At 33.9% G+C, this 19,675-nt stretch overlaps 1 protein-coding gene across 1 annotated transcript; it reads left to right on the top strand.

Annotated features, from left to right (window-relative positions):
* The first annotated feature begins 785 nt into the window (after window positions 1–785).
* On the top strand, window positions 786–17,527 carry CETN3 (centrin 3). The gene is made up of 5 exons (XM_007079759.3): window positions 786–916; window positions 2,693–2,828; window positions 4,589–4,703; window positions 10,175–10,366; window positions 17,111–17,527. Exons 1-5 carry the CDS (start codon window positions 900–902, stop codon window positions 17,152–17,154), a joined length of 504 nt encoding a protein of 167 aa, XP_007079821.1. The 5' UTR covers window positions 786–899; the 3' UTR covers window positions 17,155–17,527.
* Window positions 17,528–19,675: the final 2,148 nt, after the last annotated feature.

Here is a 19,675-nt window from a genome sequence, read left to right as displayed (position 1 = left end):
GGAAGTCAGCTTTCCTTAGGAGGAGTGTCGAACAAGTAAACAAATTAATTACCCAAATGAGCTTCAAGAAGTTAGTTTTGAAGTGAAGGTATACGATAATGTGCATAAGCAGCTTACAACCCTGGAAAATGAAGGACATTATCGAAAAATCAAGGAGAAAGAGAGCTAAGAGAAGGTGAAGTACAGCTTCACCGTAAGTAGCCTAATAATCCAACCCAATAATTACACAAAAATAACCCAGAGCAACTGATTTAGAATCACTTGGCCAGTTTGTAAGGAAAAAAGAATGCAGATTCATATCTACTAAAATCAGAATGGGAGAAAAGGATGTTTAAGCCTGTGTTTTAGAACCCCCACCCAAAGTTTTAGAACATGGCGAAGCCAAATTTGGCAGACCTCATTCCCCGGCTACTCCCTCCTTCTAGACTTAGGATAGCCCACAGCGTGCCTCTTCTCCCTTCCTTCCTTTCCCTCGGAGCTGTCCGTCTTGTCTCCGGACAAGCGCCACAGATTACAGGCCTCCTTGCGTGAGGCGAGGTCCAGCTACCAACCTCCCTCTACCACGCAAATATCCAGACCCTCGCTCCGCAAAGGATTTGGGGAAACCGCAACAGGCCAATCTAAAGGGCGGGAGGAGGGGCAAGAGACCAAGAGGGAGGAGAGGTTTCTTTGATTGACGCTAGATACACCCAATGAGAGAAGAGGACGAATGACGCTTCCGCCTCAAAGGGCAGGACATTAACAATGTCAACCAATCCGGCTCAGAAGTGTCTACCTTGTGGGAGGTCCTTGAGGCCGCTGAGGTCGTTGGTGTCTGTTGAACGGCTTGTGGAAGTCGTGCTGCCTTGGGTAGGGCGTTAAGGTCGTTCTTGAGCGGAACGTCTCTGTCCGAAGAGAAAATGAGTTTAGCTCTGAGGTCGGTAATGAGGAGGCCGCAAAGCTCTCCACACCTCGCAGCGGGCCCCAGGGCGGGTGTGTGTGGAAGGGAGGCAGTTGGGGTCGAGGCGAGGAAGGGGATGCAGTTTGGGACGAGGGAGAGGAGTCTCGGCCAGCGTTCCCGGGCCCGGACCCCTCACTCTGGGGGCCGTGGTGTGTCGCAGGTGATGAGCCCCGTGCATTTCTGCTGAGGTAGACACGTCTATCAGTGCGTTGGGCTTTGCACCACCAAAAAGATGGGCTGTTTTCGTTGCGAGGAGGGAGTGAAATATCGCGATGTTTCTTCTCGCGGTTTTTCTGCGAGAAATCAGGCCATGGAGCATCCCTTAGTTCAGCTCCTCCTTCCTGGTGTACGGCCCCACCTCAGCGGCAGTGCTGTCATCATATTTAACTATAAAATTTGGGAATAACATTAACCCCTCACTGCTCTTCTGCTAGGGCCCTATATTAAGGTATAACCGGAGACCCATTTTAATGATTTTAATTGGTAATCTCTTAAGATTTTTCAAATTTTTTAGTTTTTTTACCTTTCCTTCACTTGCGACCTCGAACCCCCTGTCTGTTGCCCCCAGCCCCGTGTAGACGTCAATACCTTAAAAATAGCTAGATACGCCTCTCTAAACTGGTGCCGCCTTCGGTTAGGAGATTCCTGTGGGAGCCTTGCGTGGGGTCAGTTGTAGGTCTGTTGTGGACTTGGCCTTTCAGAGAAAATGACCCCGGGAAATGTTCGAGCTGGTATAAACCGATTTTCCTCAGCTTTATTTATTGTACGTCTTCGGTCACTTTCTAATCATCTCTTGCCTTTGTTGTAGATTTTAGAGAACAAAATACAGGCAAATAGATAACGTGTTTTACTGAAATCAACCCGAGTTTTACATTTTAAAGTTTTATGAGTTTGTTGGGTTTCAAAACTTGTTTTTATGCAGATGTTGCAGCGGCATTTGAAATTTTGGAACGCTAAGATCAGTATCTCTTAAGGAGGACATTTCTGGCTTTTAAAATAAAATTTCCTTTAAAAAAGTTGCCAGAGTTTATGAGAGATTAAATCTAAATTTACAAGTGAGATTTACAAAACCATAGACTCTTCACTTTATTATAGAAAATTAGCACAAATACTCTTTTTTTTTTTTTTTTGGCGTTTTCATGGTTTGTTTAGACATATCAATGAAAGAAATTGTAAATAAAGTGCCAAACTTACGTGTAATCTAAATCACTTGTAACCTACCACGCTGAAATACTTTGTAAGTTAATTGTTAAATTTTAAACTTTTTTGGGTAGAAATTTAGGTAACTTATAAGTGATATCAGAAGTAAACCAAATACATAACGATCATCAGTTAGGAATTTTCCTTTGATTTTTTAACACTATGTTTAGAGCAATGTAAATAATGAATGCTTTGTTCTTTTGTTGGCGATTTTTTGTCATAAAAACAATGTTTTTTATTCAAGTTCTGATTTTTTCCTCTGTAGTATCAGTGAGAATAAATGCAAAGCTAGAAGGAAAGAAAGGTCTTCATTTCTTTGAATAACTTGTAATACTTTTCACTTTTGGAAAGTGCAAATTTATAGCAGCTTAGACTATGGAATGAGCAAGGCTCATGTACGGAAGATTTCTGATTCTCCCACATAACTTCCTTTTTAGAAATTTAAAAAATTATTCAATCGGTTAGTTTTTTTGTTGCATTTTAATCATCTGGATGCATAGGAGAATAGAATTAAAGTAGGCTAAAAAGACTTTGTTTCTTTTCATTTCATAGAAATGAGCTTGTGGTAGACAAAACAAAGAGGAAAAAAAGAAGAGAACTCTCTGAAGAACAGAAACAAGAAATTAAAGATGCTTTTGAACTATTTGACACAGACAAGGATGAAGCAATAGATTATCATGAATTAAAGGTAATAGTGTAATGTAAAATACATATTTTTCTGTTAAAATGATGTTCATTTTTGATAATTGGTTAAAATACATTTCTAAAGTATTTTAACTGACTGGTTTTGGAAATATGAAACCGTTTGAAATGTTCACAGTTAAATGCTATAAGAAAATTGAATAATACTCCTAACATCTTTTTAGAAATTCCTTTTCATATTGTAAAATGAATAATGTTTTAAATATAAAAATAAATTTCTATGTAAGGCCTTATTTTTCATTCACGTAATTAAAAGATTTCAAACTATAAGATTTAAACAGTTTTTACTGTATTCTTCTTCCCACTGTTTTTTGTTTGTTTGGTTTTTGGTGACTCATTCTTCTTTCACATTGTGAGAGTGTTATTTCTCTTTTAATTTGAACATGTTAGTAGTATATTCTTTATGTACTTTCTCTGGTGCAGACAACATAAATGATGTCTGATGTTGACACGATGCTAATGGGGAAAAATGTCAATTTTAGGGCCTAGAATTATTTCTAAAGATGCAAGGGAAAATTGGTGTTTAGGATAGTATAGATCTCACACTTAGCACAATGAGAAAGGCAACATTTTAATAGCTCTTTAGTTCTTTTTTTATTTTTTTTATTTATTTTTTTACTTACCCAGCTTTGATCCATTCTTGCTTTATAATGTCTCTTCCATTTGTTGCCATTGTTATTATTTTGGTTTGGGATCTTATTTCCTACCTAGAGCTTCTAGTTAACTCTGTATAGTACCATCAGGTTCATCTTTCTAAAATTCTTTCCTCATTTTGTTCATTGTTCATAAAACTAGTGGCTCCTCGTTATCAACTGCATAAAGTTCACATTCCTTTAATTTTTATTGAATGCCCTCCACACTTTTACTACTAGCTCCTTTTCTCATTTGCTAACCACTTGCTTCCACCTGAGCTCTTCCTGTTCAGGTAAGATAAGCAGCTCTCTTCACTGTCCTCAAACCTCTTTTTTATGGTATCTGTTTTAATACCAGTCATCCTTTTCTTATTGCCCTTCTACTTTATTTCATCCATACATCAGGGAACAAATGGAACCTCTCCAAGTAAGACTTCTTTAGTCAGTGTCATGTCTCTCTTCTTGTTAACAGAAACAGGATCTTGGATCTTTTCTTTAAACTCAGGGACCTGAACTACTTACTTAACAACTAATCGTGTAGATTCTTATGGTAACTCTTATTTTCATTCTTTTATCTCTTCTGTTGTATAAATTTTTAATATTCATGCTATGCCTTTTTTTTTGCATTTTGGTTGTTAATCATTTGAGAGCAAATAACTTGTTAAAATGATCTGTATACTGGGTGCCTAGGTGGCTCAAGTCAGTTAAGCACCTGACTCTTGATTTTAGCTTAGGTCATAATCTCATAATTTCTGAGATTGAGCCCCACATCATGCTCTGTGCTGACGGCGTGGACCCTGCTTGGGATTCTCTCTCTCAAGATAAACATTTAAAAAATAAGTAGAATGATCTGTACACTACGTCAGCCTATTGTATAGTGTATTTTATAAACACTTGATTGGTATGTCCTATAAAAGATATATAAATGAAAAAAATTGCCATTTAATTTCAGTAGTGGAGAAAAACTATCACTTTGTTTTTTTAGAGATATAAAACATGCAACAGAATTAAATGTTTCATTAATGTGTTTGCCTCTCTTAAGTCTGAAAACTTTTAGAAGTCACTTCTTTTGAAAGAGTGCTTGATAATTTGCTTTTCCCTTTTAATCCAAAAGGTGGCAATGAGAGCCTTGGGGTTTGATGTAAAAAAAGCTGATGTACTGAAGATTCTTAAAGATTATGACAGAGAAGCCACAGGGAAAATCACCTTTGAAGATTTTAATGAAGTTGGTGTGTATTTTAATAGTCTTTGTAATTAGCACTTGTTAGGAAATTTTCTGGTTAATATTAGTATTTTTTTAATTCTCTGGGTTATGGAATTTTGTTATAGAACATTGTGGTATAATGTGGATCTCATATGGGGGCCGGGGGACACTCTTTTTACTTAATTTCAAAGAAAATATAAGATTTACAGCTTCCCTGTGGAATTTATCATTTTGTCTTTAGTTCTAAAGATTCTAAGGAACTATTGTGTAACTTTTTGTGGGAGGATGTTTTTCTAAGTAATATGTGTTTATATTGTATGATAAAGGATGATCAAAAAATTATTTTCTTAGAGTAAAACAGAAAATTTGGTATCCTTTTGTATGGAAAATATTTCCTAAGACCATTCTGGTGTGTGATTTTTGTTGGCAGAGTGGGAGAAGAGAAAACCTGTAGCATTTGTTATCTTTGGCTCTAGATGAAGGGCATGCCTTCAGGTTGACACAGCTTATGAAGGTCTATATACTCTGAGTGACTTGATCTTGGTGAATAAAGTCATCTGTTTAAAGTTGCAAGTGGAGAGAAGATTGTGGTAAAGGAGGCATTTGGCAGACTTAAGCAGGAAAAATCATTGTAGAACAACCAACTAAGCATAATGTGTCATGAGCTTAATATGATTGAATTTTATACAGTTGATTTTAGTGAATTATTTACAGCATATATCAGGCTTTTTAGTATAGAAGATTCTGGAAGGCAAGGACTTTGTTATTATAATTTAAATACATTATGTAGAATATTATACGTAGAATGTATGTATATTCAGGTTTTTATTAAATAAATTTTCTAAACCATTGATAACCACTTTATATGGGTCATGATATATACATTTCATGTTTTTAGAGATGTAAAAAATTTAGGAACAAATCCAGTTACACATATACAGAAACTTTTTGTGTAAATATTCAGCAAGAAGCAATACACAAAGCAAAAAAAAAAAAAAAAAATGGCAGTTAGTACATATGGAAAAGATAGAGTCCTACCATTAAATCATTGTTTTTATTTTTTTAATCTGAAAACTCAAAATGAAAGTGAAGAGAGAAATTAAAGGATGAGCCTAAAAGAGAAAGAAAGCACAACACAGAAGAACTTCAATTTATACACTGAGAAATAACTGTTTAGAGAAGCAGGTTGTCCCTTTGGGAAGCATATTGTGCGTGGTTTTTTGGTTTTGTTTTGTTTCGTTTTTTCTAATTGGTAGATTTATTGAGAGGAGGAGAGCCATCTTTATTCTTTCAGTCTTTCAGTATTGAAGCTCTTGTATAGTTCATGATCTTAGTCCAAGTTCCAACTTAGATTATTTATAGACAGGTGTTAGGATATAGTGACAATGATACCATTAGGAAAGAGCTGCAATTCAGGCACATTTGATACAATGTAGTGGCTTGGCATGGACAGTTTGAAACCAGATTGCTTGGGTTCAGATCTTGGTTTTGCCACTTACTAGCTGTATAATTTGGTCATTGTACTTCTCTGTGTCTCAACTATAAATTGGGGCTATCTTGTGGGTTGTGAGGAATAAATAAGTTAATAAGTAAAGTGCTTAGCAAGGGGCCTAGCTATAGTAAGTACTATTAAGTATTTGTTAGTATTACTTTAAAAATTATCTTTGTTTTATTGTGTTTTAGTGCCTCGTAATAATTGTACATGCATCACTGGAACATAAAAAGTATTATATTCCATGTATTTATATTTTTCTGATTACCCTGTTTTCATAGTTGCAGGCTATTTTAAGCATTATATCATTGTCATTAATAATTTTATGTAACACATATCATCTTAAGTAAATACAGTTTTAAATTTGTGATCTTATTAGCAGTTGAAGCCAAAGTCCCATGCCATATTCACCTTTTCCTGACCCTCCATCTTTTCTGTGTTAATAACAGGGTATGAGGGTGGCTCAGTAGGTTAGGCCTCCGACTCTTGGTTTCGGCTCAGGTCATGATCTCACAGGTCCATGAGTTAGAGCCCCGCCTCTGGCTCTGCACTGACATGTGGAGCCTCCTTGGGATTCTTTGTCTCTCCCTCTCTCTACTCTTCCCCCCTCTCTCTCTGTCTCCCTCCTTCTGTCTCAAAATAAATAAATTAACTTAAAAAAAAAGAGAGCATGATTACTGGGTTTCTTCCAGAATTAATGGCCGTGGGTAAACTTCTCTCTGACTTTCAAAGATTAGGCTTTTGACCTGCTTGAAAATACCGTCAGTCAAATAAAAATTTATTACTGTTTAGAAATTGAAGTCAAGAGCTCTGTATTCTCTCCATTTGTGGATTATTTTTCAATAATAACTGACCACAGATGAAGGTATGTTTTATACTTTGGGACAGATAACTCAAAATCAGAACATTTGAGTCTTAGTTTTAGGTATCATCTATTACTAGTGAAGGATACTGTTCCACAGATATTTCTGGATGAAGTCTGACACGTAACCAGAATCTTTGGGCACATTCCATTGCCTCTTTAGAATAGAATATTGTATTACCATTTTGCTTTGCTTATTTAACAAATATTTGCTGATTTTTTTGGCATTAGGTACTGTGTTGGGTTGAGGGAGGGGAATTAATTAGAAGTTACCAAGAGGGTCTTTCAAGGAGCTTACCATTTAAATGTAAGTAATAATAAGCTGTGGTGTTCTGTGGTAAATTATAATTTTGTTTAAAGCAGGAGTTGGCAGAGAAAGTAGTTTAGACAGAGACCTTATGCCCCCACAAAGGCTAAAATATTTACTATCTGTTTTTTGACAACAAAAAGAATTGTCAATTCTTGGCCTGGAGCAATTGAAGAAGACCTTGCAGAGGGGATTTTTAATTTAGGCCTTTGGGAATGTGAATAGGATTTCATCCTAAGGAGAAGATTGTGGGACGCAGTAGAGAAAGACATTGGAGGCAGAGAAAACAGCAACAACAACAGGGTGGTACTGGAAGTATAGTATGTTTGAAGTGGAAGATAGTATTGGGCCAAATAGGTAGTCTTGCATCACATATAGAGCTTGGACTTTAGTCAGCAGATGATCATTGTCAATTTCTGTGGAAGAGAAGATATATTTTAGAAAGGTAACTCTGTTGAGAGTATTAAAGATGGGTTGAAGGGCAGAGAGACTGAAGACAGAAAATAATAGACTTTTTATGCTGAGGGTGGTGAGAATGAAGAGAGAGGCCCATTTAAGAATAAAAAGGGTAGTATCCTTAGCACTGTAGTAATAAATCGCTGATTAGGTTAATCAGCTTAAAAAATGTTCAGACTTCAAATATGAGAGATTATTTGTTAATGATGCTGTTATCTTTTTTGAGATCAGGCATCAAAACAACAGGTATCTTGGTGATAGTGGGAGGAATTTGAATTCTGAAATGTTGAGTGTAAAATAACTTGTATTTTTGGATAGAAACCCCCAAAAGGCAGTGAGAAATATAGTTGAAGCTGTATTTCTAGCAGCACCTTTAATGATTTTTTAACTTTTAATGTGATGTTTTCTAATGTGCTATGTTCTTAAGTGATTTTTATAATGTGTAAGGTCTAACTGTTTTTAGGAAGTATATTTATGGTAGTATAATTTGAAAATAAAGTTACATGGACAGCAATTTGTGAATTAGATTGAAGTCACCTAAGTGTATATTAGTTGATTTATTTTCTTTGGAAAAAAAATGTGTTTCTTACAATTCTACTTTGTAGAATAGGAATAGAGCATGAAGGCATGGAGGAGAGTCACCATAAAGATACCATGTTTTAGCTGTCCAGAATTATGGGTATTTATAATTCCTGAGAAAAGTTGTATTCTAAGGCAAAGTATTGATAAAAGATTATATATACACATAAGTCTGAAGTAACTAACACAATTAAAGCACTAGTGGGATAAGAATTTATACATCTTGGAGCCCCATCTGTTCCCCACATCACCCTGTTGCTTCTTTAAGTACATTAATACTCTCAGCAAGCTGCTTTTTTGGTTCACCTGTCATGTAAATTATTTAATTGGTGAAGAAAATTTCTTAACACTTTTTTTTTTCCTTGTCCTGCTTTTTTGTTGGGACTAAATTCAAAATAAGTTGAGTATGAGCCATAGAGTTAAGCATGGTATTTTATTTTGGTGTTATGGCTGTGTATATGCCAACTCCTTTTTGACTGAATATTTATGAGCTTGGGTTTTTTGCATACTTATAGTAATATACTTCAATTAGTTACTTGAAAGACTTTTTGGATACAATTAACGGGTAATAGAAAACTATTAAACGTATATGTAGATGATTTAACGTTAGCTTAAATAGGTACTTACTCTAAAGCTTACTTAACCAAATACAGTGATAGTACAGCAAAACAACAATAATTTTTTGTGGGCTTGAATTGTAGTTTTCCTTTTGAGTGCATTAAACTTTCCATCTATAAGCATTTGCAAGTTTTTAATGATTCTGTCAACCTTACTAGAACTGAATTATTTTTAATGGCATGATGAAAGTCATAAATAATTTTTGTTATAGTAGTAGACTAGCTTGTAGAATTACTTCAGAGATGTTTACTTAGATATTTTCAGATTTTTATCTAGTAACTGAAAAAATTTTATACCACAGATTGTTACTTTAATTTTTATTGTTGTGGCTATTGATTAATGACTGTGAATATTAAAAATAGTGTTTAAGTTTACTACATTATTCTATATTACTACCTTTAATCTATTAGAATATATTATTGCTGTTGAAGTCTGATATTTCTCACTTTTAATTGTAGTTTTTTGAGAGTTATTATCTTGGTGAACAAAATGGGCGTGATTTTAGAGAGATCTTTCCAGACTTTGTTTTTTGGGGGGCAGAGGGGGAGAGGTGGTTCTTGCTACAGTCATATTCAGTAACTACTTTTCATATTTTTGAAAACCAAGAGTTTCCTCAAATCATGAAGCTATCGGTAGAATTTTCGTCTCTCTGAAATTGTATCTCTGTCAATGATGGCAGTGAATTTGTCAGGAATTTTTGGTCTTTATTACAGGGTTAAATTTAAGGAACCATAATGTGCTTAAGTTCAGCCATCAGACAGCTTTTATCTAAGTAGCTTTAATTGTTTTGTTGATATACCATCTCTATAGCTAAGTTACAAACTCCTAGACTTTTTTGTTTGGTGTTAGTGGAGCATAGTACAATTCTTGATAATGGTAGACCTTAAATAAATATGGTATGTAGTCCTTTTTATTTTGCCTCTGTGTGTGATAGTTTTGCTTACTCTTATAATAGGATGAATTGTTGATAACATAAAGATTAAATTTTAAAACCCAGATTTGATTTTTATAATTTGAGTTTTACCTTTTGGGTTCTTGGGCTCTGATTTGGCATTTTATTATCAAACTAAATGTTGAAAGATTCACAACTTTAATTCTCATCTAGTACTTTTTGATTTCACGAATGCATTTGTGATTATGAAGTGTTTTTAAATTTTTTTTAAAATTTCTTTTTAACTGTAGTGACCGACTGGATATTGGAAAGAGATCCACATGAAGAAATATTAAAGGCATTTAAACTATTTGATGATGATGATTCAGGTAAAATAAGCTTGAGAAATTTGCGACGTGTTGCCAGAGAACTGGGTGAAAACATGAGTGATGAAGAACTTCGGGCTATGATAGAAGAATTTGATAAAGATGGTGATGGAGAAAGTAAGTTTTGAGTAAAACACATATTTTAGGTATTATTACTGATATATGCATATAGTAAATTTGTCTAAAATCAAATGATTTTCAAGACTCATTGCAAAGTATCTCTATTTGGTATAATTGTTGTTCACCCTATAGTGGGGTTTTAGCATAAACATTTCACATAATTCAATTTAGAATGAAGCAGACCTTTAAAACCAAATAAACTGGTTGTAAAATCAAGTTCCACACTTCAGGAAGGTACTTTACTTTTTGAGCATCACCAAAATCTTTCCTTGAAGATCACCAAAATCCTTTTTGAACATCACCAAAATTTCAGCTACTTGGTAAAAAATGTCCACTTTTTAAAAAGTGTTTATTTTTTTTAGAGAGATTGAGTGACTGTGTTCATGTGTGTGAAAGTCGGGAGGGGCAGAGAGAGAGGGAGAGAGAATCCCAAGCAGGCTCTGTGCTGTCAGCACAGAACCCGTCACGGGGCTCTGTCCCACAAACCATGAGATTATCATTGGTGCTGAAATCAAGAGTCAGACGCTTAACCCACTAAGCCACCCAGGCACCCATAAAACATCAGCCTTTAATGACTTCTTCCTTAAACTACATGCTCTTCTAAACTGTAACTAAGTTCTATTGTTTCTACTCTTCAAATGTTTTGAAACTGTTTTATGTCTTTGTTTACTGCTGCTGCCCTAGTTCTGGCCCTAATTTCTTTGTAGGAATGTTATTATAGCCCCATTCATTATTTCCTTGAATGCCTGCTGGATATGGTGCCTTATGTGCAATCTGGTGCTGCTACACAATGAGGAAGGCAGATGTGGTTTCTGCCCTCACTGACTCTACAGTCCCTTTACCCTCCTAATTGCCCTCTATGCCTATGAGCCTCTACCCTCTAATTTAGTTTCTTGATAACATTCTTTTCTTAAAATACAGGTTTGATGATGTCATTCCTCTCTTCGAACACTGAATGATTCTTCACTACCTACAGAGTAAATTTCAAAGCTCTCTAAGATAGATTCTGCCCTAACTATCCAGTTTTATTTCCTACTGAGCTCTTCAGTGTCCTGCTTTAACTTTCACCTCCCATACATACATGCCTTGACCAAATATATTCTACCCTGAAAACACTTTTTTATGCTATGCCATTCCTTAATCCTAGAATATTCTAATTGCCAGTTTCTGTCTGCTAAAATGTTAGTCTTTCTCTCTGATTCATTTTAAAATTCCATTTTCTCGAGCCTCCTCTGGTGGCCTCTGTATGAGTTATGGAGACTGCCATTGAGGGTCCATAGCATTTAGAGGAACACGGTATTTGACAGTTCTGTACAATGCCTTCTGTTAGTTATTTACATGTGTAACTCTCCAATATATTATAAGTTCCTTAAGAGCAGTATGGAATCCTATAGGGTGAAAGGCCTGAGGCTTTGGAAACCTACAGATCTGGATTTGAATTGAATCTCTGCCACTTACATAGATGCTCTGTAATGTTGTGCGAGTTTTCAGTGTTTTCTGAGTTGTGGTTTCCCATTTATTAAAGTGAGAATGGTAATACCTTCCAGGTGGTTGTAAGTATTTTAAAGGAAGATATTTGAAGGTGCCTATTACTAAATGGAAACTTGTTTTCCTTTTTTTGTATCTTTACTCATCTTTATATTTTCCTGCATTTTCTTGAACACAGTGAGTGCTCTGACGTTGGTTGATTTAAAGCCCTGACCCAGGAGTGTGTATTACAGTAGATACATGTTGATAGAGTATCACCTATACATACATACATAAATATGTACATAATACATACTTTACTTTGGCAATACTGTCATGCTTTAATAAGGAGGTAAGACAGTAGCTATAAGTTCAGGTTTGTAGATTGTACTTTAGAGTTGTGTATTATACTTTCTCATATTTATGTAAATATTATTCAAGGAATATAAAACTTTTTTTTTAATACTAGTTCTTTGAAGGGTATTGATAGATTTATATTTATTTATTTATTTAAAATATAATTTATTGTCAAATTGGCTAACATACAGCGTGCACAGTGTGCTCTTGGTTTTCGGGGTAGATTCCCATGGCTCATTGCTTACACACAACACCCAGTGCACATCCCAACAAGTGTCCTCAGTGCCCATCACCCATTTTCCCCTCTCCCCCATCCCCTCAACAACCCTCAGTTCTCTGTATTTAAGAGTCTAATTATTTTTTAATGTTTATTTTTGAGAGAGAGAGAGAGGTGGGGGAGGGACAGAGAGAGAGGGAGACCTAGAATCTAAAGCAGGCCCCAGGCTATGAACTGTCAGCATAGAGCCCAACATGGGGCTCAAACTCAGGAACCGTGAGATCATGACCTGACTCAGCCACCCAAGTGCCCCTGTTTATATTTAAAACAAAGATGGTTTTTAAAACAAAGATAGTATCCACTGCCTTCATATTTAAAAAATTTTTGTGTCTTACCAAGCTGTTGGCTGTTACCCTAACTAATTTCAAAGCAGCTCTGTTTTATAAAGGTACTATCTTAAGTAGCATAGAAAATCTTGGTATGTCTATTTCATAAATCATCAGTAACGGCTACTACCTGTGTCAAAAGATTAGAGTTATTTTCTTTTCCTGTGTTAGGCACATGCAAATTAGGTTTTGGTATTAGCTTAATTTGACATTAGAGGAAAATATTAATTATGAAGCTGCCTCTTAAATTTAAACAATGCGAAACTTTGCATAGAAAATGTGTCCCATTTCTTACATCTCTTGTTAGTCCGCTCTGTTTGTTGCTTTTGAAACTCAAGAGTTCAAGCCCCATTGCTTGAAGATTTTAGTGCATACTTACTTAAAACATTACTTTGGTTCTCAATGCTAACTTTACTTTAAGTCACTGTATAACTGTTGCTTGGGCATCCTACTGTCATTTGTTTAAATGACTAACAGGCAAGTAACATTTTTTCTTTTTTTTCTAAGAGATTGGTTACAAATATAATACAGTGGTGCATAATCTTTTATTGTTAAGATTTGTCTTTTATGCAAGTGGAGGAAGGTGTTCTTAACATATTAAATTCATCTAATCTAGTATCCAGTCTGGGATTTGAATTTCTGGGGGGTGAGGGACTTCTGAAGTATTACATGGGGTCTAGGTGTATGCATCAAATATTGTCTTTGACCATATGAATAATAGTCTTGCACATGCGTACGTATACTACTGTTTTTTATTTATATCTATAAATGCTCTTGTAATTGATAAATACACTTTTTCAGAATTCATAGTAGCTATTTTATATTATCTGTTTCTCAAACAAGATGTACTAAGTTTATTATTGTGGCAAGTCCAGGAAATCATTGTTGAAAGACATTTTCATATTCAGAAACAATGAAATGTAATCCATTTTTAGTCTGGCTTTGGGATATTGCCATAACTTACATGGGTCTCTGTAGCTGTATGAAAACCTGCCTATTTTGGAAAAAGTATGAGTGGCATTTTAGAAAAACTTGTTAATTTGATTAATTTGGATTCTTTTGGCTGCAGTTTTGTTTAAATATAACCTGTTTTCTTTGTATATGTTAAATTAGTAAAGATCATAATACTTGCTGTCTTTTTTTGTAGACTTTGGTAATTCTTCTGTCTTTATGAATTTTTCATACTTTAGTATTTAGGAGCAGTGAAAATGAAATGTTTATTGTGTATTTAGAATAATAAATACAGTGAAGGAGTTAAAGGAAAAAAAAATATAATGCAAGATCTAAATAGAGCTGTGCTAATGATACAGAAAGAATGCTTTCCCAATTATCACTCCCAAGATCTGTAAAACACAGTAAATATTTTTGGAAAAATCAACATTTAAAAACCCAAAGTGGACCATCTTTTAAATAATTATGATAAGTATTAACACTTATTTAGTAGTTAATACTTGTTAGAGTCTGTGCTTGGCATTTACATTGTGTATTATGTCACTTAATTTTCATAATGGCTTTTGTGAAGTAAATATAGTATTATCTATATTAATGCATAGGATAGATGGATGCATCTATAAATGAAGAAACTAACGTTCCAAGAGATTTATAACCTGTTTATGCTTTTATCCATAACACTGTGTTACCTCTTATGCTAAAAAATAAAATTAGGTTTCTATGTTTATGGAATTTTAAAAATTACATGCTATTTTAGTATATAAAATATTCAATACTCAGTATTCAATAAAAGACTCAACTGTCACTTCAGATGCTAAAATTTGTCTAAATTTTGCTAAAATTTTCCTCTAAAGCCAGGTAGTCTCTAAGGTACTTAATCTACTTAATTTGTAGATAATTTATCTTTATTAGGTAATAAATTCTGTATTTAAAATACCTGTAATAAGATTAACCCAATGAAGTGATTGATTTATGAAAATTTTGTTTAAAGAGGTAGTGTAGGAGGGGCGCCTGGGTGGCTTAGTTGGTTGAGCGTCCGACTTCTGCTCGGGTCATGATCTCACGGTTTGTGGGGTTTGTGAGTTCAAGCCCTGTGTTGGGCTCTGTGCGGACAGCTCAGAGCCTGTATGTAGCCTGCTTCGACTTCTGTGATATTCCCTCTCTGTCTGTCCCTCCCTGCTCATGCTCGCTTGCTGTCTCTCTCTCTTTCAAAAATAAACATGAAAAATAAAATAAAAGAGGCAGTGTAGGAGAAAAGTGTTATATTTGTTTGATTCAATAAATATTTTATCAGATGCCTATTTAAAGGTGGGTATTGTGCTAGATTTATTAGTATAGAAACTCGATATATGATTGATGGAGAAAGTTATGAAGCTATACGAAAGTCAAAGATCACTACTAGAATTTGTAAGATCATTGAAAATATTACAGGTTATGTGTTCTACTGTGTCATAATGTCTTGCAGATGTTTAGTATTGAAATGCATGGATTCATGGTTCATTACCAGCTTCTGGCCAACTTATTCTTCTTAACTTCTTAGAGCTTATTTTTGCACTATTTCTTTTTTTAACTATGTTGCTGAAGGTATTCTCATACCTTAGCTTTCTTTCCACTTCCTGTCAAACCAAATCCTATGGTTTATTTTAGAGCCCAAATCAAGATTTATTCTTGCCGAAGTTTTTCTCAGAAGTAATGATTTTTCCCATTATGATGGAATTTTTTTCAACATAGATATGTGTATTATTTTAATAATAGATCATGTTTTGTCTTATACAGCAGTTCTCTGTTTCTGGTATGAAACATGACTTACATGATTATTAAAACTGGAACCAGTATATTTTTTTCATTCCTGATGTACATATTTCATCTCCTCAGTGTGTTTTAATTGGTTAATATTTTTCTAACTTTTCATTATGAATTTTCTCAACCATAGAGGGAAAAAATATTAGTTTAGTACAATACGCACCTTTATACCTTCTACCCCTTCTACCTAGATTCAGCAGTTAACATTTTACTGTATTTGCATTGTCTGTAGTGTGTATTTTTTTTCTGGATCATTTGAAAAATACGTCCTGAACTTGACCTCCCTCACATTTTAGCATGCATCTGCTAAGAATAAGGATATTGTTTTTCAAAATTATGATACCATTGTTACTCCTAAGAAAACTAAAAATAATTTTATATTACCTAATATCTTCTTCACTTAAATTTCAAGATACTGTAGATTAGGAACCCTGGTGTCTGCTTTGGTATATTACACAACTCTTAGGATGGTGTAGGCATTCACTAGGCAATTAAAAATGTTTGAGTCATTGGAATGTTTTCATATATTACCATGTAGAAACAACCTAAAAAGATAATCTTGTAGTTCAGTATTTTCAGATGAAAAAATTAAGACACAGAACTGTTCTGTATCAGAGATATGACTGGAATCCAGATCTTTCTTTTCCTCATTCAGTGTTACTATTATTATCAAAATGATCATTCATAACCAGTGTTTTGTTAAGGTATGTGTTAAGTTTTGGACCCCATGAAATCACCTGTTTTACAAAGAGGGAGCATTCTTTTCTGAACATTTCTATTAGTAATTGTGTATATTTGTATATATTGGTTTTAAAAATTATTTAATAAGATTATTACCTATTTATTTCTAGGTTGCCTTCTTAAATATGGTGCTTTATACACTGTAGGTTCTTACTGAATTTTATTTATAGTTTTGGTAACATTTTCTCTTTATGAGTGATGGTTTCTGCATTTACATCTATATTTTATAGTTGCTGTATTATCTAGCTAATTAAGATTAAATTTGTACCCTTTAAAATTACTATTACTCTAGATGTTTTCAAATTTTTTTAAGTGGCTTTTAAATATATAAAAAATCAAACAACAATTTGACTTTTTAAAAAGTTCTATATTTTCTTCCTTTAGAATTCTAATGTACATGTATGATAGATTTAAACTTGTTTATGAAGGAAGGGATTGCTAAATGAACTCATAGAATAAAGATAATAAAGAGGCTTTTTTAACCATTTAAAAAATTAAAAATTTCAAGCTTTAAAACTATTTTTGCTAGTGTATGTAAATATTGTCATTATGATAGACTTTTTTGTAACTTAAATAATATGTCTTTTCTGTTATTAATATTATATTCATATTGTTTATCACATTATATATTTTTGTATTCATGAGGTTCTACTTAATAAACGTGGTCAACTTCCTATCAAAGAAGTAAAAGCAAAATAATATGTCTTAATTTATTAACAATTTTGTATAATACAAAATTTAAAAATACTTAGTATAAAATAGTACAATCGTCCTGTGAAAAATTTGTATTTCTGACTTATATTTTCTTTCTTACTGCAGTAAATCAAGAGGAGTTCATTGCTATTATGACGGGTGACATTTAAAGAATTACAAGGATAAACACTAAGAATGTTGCAGTTACATCTCATATTCTATTTTTGTGCTGGAGCCATGTTAAAAAGAAACCCAACTTAGTTCTCTTTTTCCAAAAGGACCAAAAATAAGTGTCTTATGTATTCATATTTTACTACTGTTAATTTTCTTTGTATGAGCAGTATTGTTAGCACTCTAATAGTTTAGCTTTGTATTTATAATATAGCTTTTATATATATATATATATATAAAATTTAAAAAATTGAATCACGTGGTACACATTCTCTGAAAGTTTTTTATTCGGCATCAGTAGTCACTTTTGTTTTGATGTACACATTATGCAGACTTTCATTAATAAAGTCTTTATTTTAGTAGTACTTTAAAGTATGGTAAATTTTCTGTTTTATTTTGATTCCGAGTGTCTGTTAATGCTCAATAGTATGTTTCTTAAATCTTTTCTCTTTGAACTACTAGTTTCAGAAAAAAAAATTGAAATACAAATAGCAACAGAATAGCACATTTTTCCATTACAGGTTTGACATTTTATATTTCAATACAGGATGATGACTCAATACACGCATAATTCCTTTTTTAAGAGTCATGTCTTGCAGTTTGGAAGGAAAAAGTGTGCATATAGACCCATTTATCCTCATGTATTACGTTCGATAGCACTTCTCGTGTCTTAACGTAAGTTGTGACAGTTGAATCTGGATATTTCCTTAAACTAATTGAGTACAGTTTGAATCGTCTGATTTCTTGACAAAATGAAAGATTTAAATTTTGGAATTGTGATCTGTTAAGATAATTATCACTCAGTTAAACGTCACAATGATGAAAATAGAAAACTAAGCCACAGAAATATGTAAGATTATGTTTTACCTGTATAAAGGAGCATTTTGTGATTCAGCAGGAAACAGTAGAGACAGACTTTCCAGGTATTGGTGGGCTCTTCTGCCTTGTAGAAATGTATGTTAGGGGGGAGACAAGTGGTAATGGGAGATAGGTTGTAGGGAATTGGTACCCATTCTGATCCTTCACTAATTATCTGGTTCCTGCTGGTAGGGACTCTCTGGAAGAAAGTTGTCTATTTCAGTGACCTTTCTTTAGATTTCTTGCTTTAAATTTAAAGTACAGTAATAATTTGATGCACTTGAAATATTGTGAGCTTCCTAGAGTATTCCATAAAGAGTTACCCACTAGAAATTTAACAAACAAATCAGTAGGGAATAATATAACAGTGGTGACACTTCAAATAGTTAACTAGAAAGCAAGAGAATTGCTCACCATATTAAAATTTAATTTTGAATATGAAATCAATGCTCACAGTAGTAACAATATCCAGGGCAACAAATATTCTTTGAAATTAAAAAAAATTTTATCACCCTTATTGATGAATTGCCTTCTATGTCTTGATCACAAAATATGTTGATTTCCAGCAAATTAAAAAATAAAAGTGAAGAGTAAAACACAGATAAAAATAAATCTAGGCTTGCTTGTTTTCTGCCACTTTATTAGAACAAATAATCCAAGCTACTTTTTGTCGCTTACTAAGATAACTTCTTTATTCTTAATATAAATACTTATTCTTTGGGATACCAGCAGTTTTGTTTCTTCCCTTCTTACTGTGGGTTGAGGGAAGAGTGCCCACCTTAGTTCGTCATGTTTGTGGAAGTTTTCTCCTGCAGAAGGGTGTGGATAATTTTTTCACTGTTAACTAACTATAGAGTTGAAAGGCCAATAAAATGGCTAGTAGAGGTGGGAATAAAAAGAAAAGAGTGAATTTGCTTTAAGAAAGAAGGAAGTGGAGGTAGATATTCATCTCATTTATCATATTGTCATATTTCTCATGAAATGGCATTTTGTGATGTATAAAAATATTTGTTTTTGCTAAACTTGCCTGCTTAATTGCTGTTCTGGCCTTGATAGTTTGGGATTTGTCAGCTAAGGTCTTTTCCTTCATCTTTGTTACAAGCTAACGAGCCTATTCTCTAAAGTATGTGCCTATTAGCAACCCTTAGGTTAGAGTGGTGGTAAGTTTTTGAGATGTGGAGGAAATAAACATACTTGTTACGCACTTAATAAATGATGGGTACTGTGCTAGGCTTATTGAATTCTTTGTTGCAGAAAATCCATACAATACTTCTAATGGAAGACTTCATTTTTTTTTTTAAGTTTATTTATTTTGAGACAGAGTGAGTACAAGAAAGGCAGAGAGAGAATCCCAAGCAGTCTATGCTCACAGCATGGAACCCAGAGCCTGAAGTGGGACTTGAACTCATGAATGGTGGTATCATGACCTGAGCCAAAATCAAGAGGCAGGCACTTAACCAACTGAGCCCCTCAGGCACTCCTAATGGAAGACTTTAAAATTAAGTTGATGTGCCTGTGTTAATGGCCTTACATCTGCAAACACCACACTAAGTAGATTATCCAGTTGAGTGGCTAATGGCTTCAACTTCAAAAGCCATCTTTCTGATACTAGTCTCTGGAAATAAATTTTCTGGGGGATTTACTAGTGGTGTGTTCTTTAAA

This window comes from Panthera tigris, chromosome A1 (genome assembly GCF_018350195.1).
Source record: "Panthera tigris isolate Pti1 chromosome A1, P.tigris_Pti1_mat1.1, whole genome shotgun sequence".
Classification (NCBI taxonomy): Eukaryota; Metazoa; Chordata; class Mammalia; order Carnivora; family Felidae; genus Panthera; species Panthera tigris.
The sequence above is the reverse complement of the archived record's forward strand: the minus strand, read 5'-3'. Positions and strand labels throughout refer to the sequence as shown.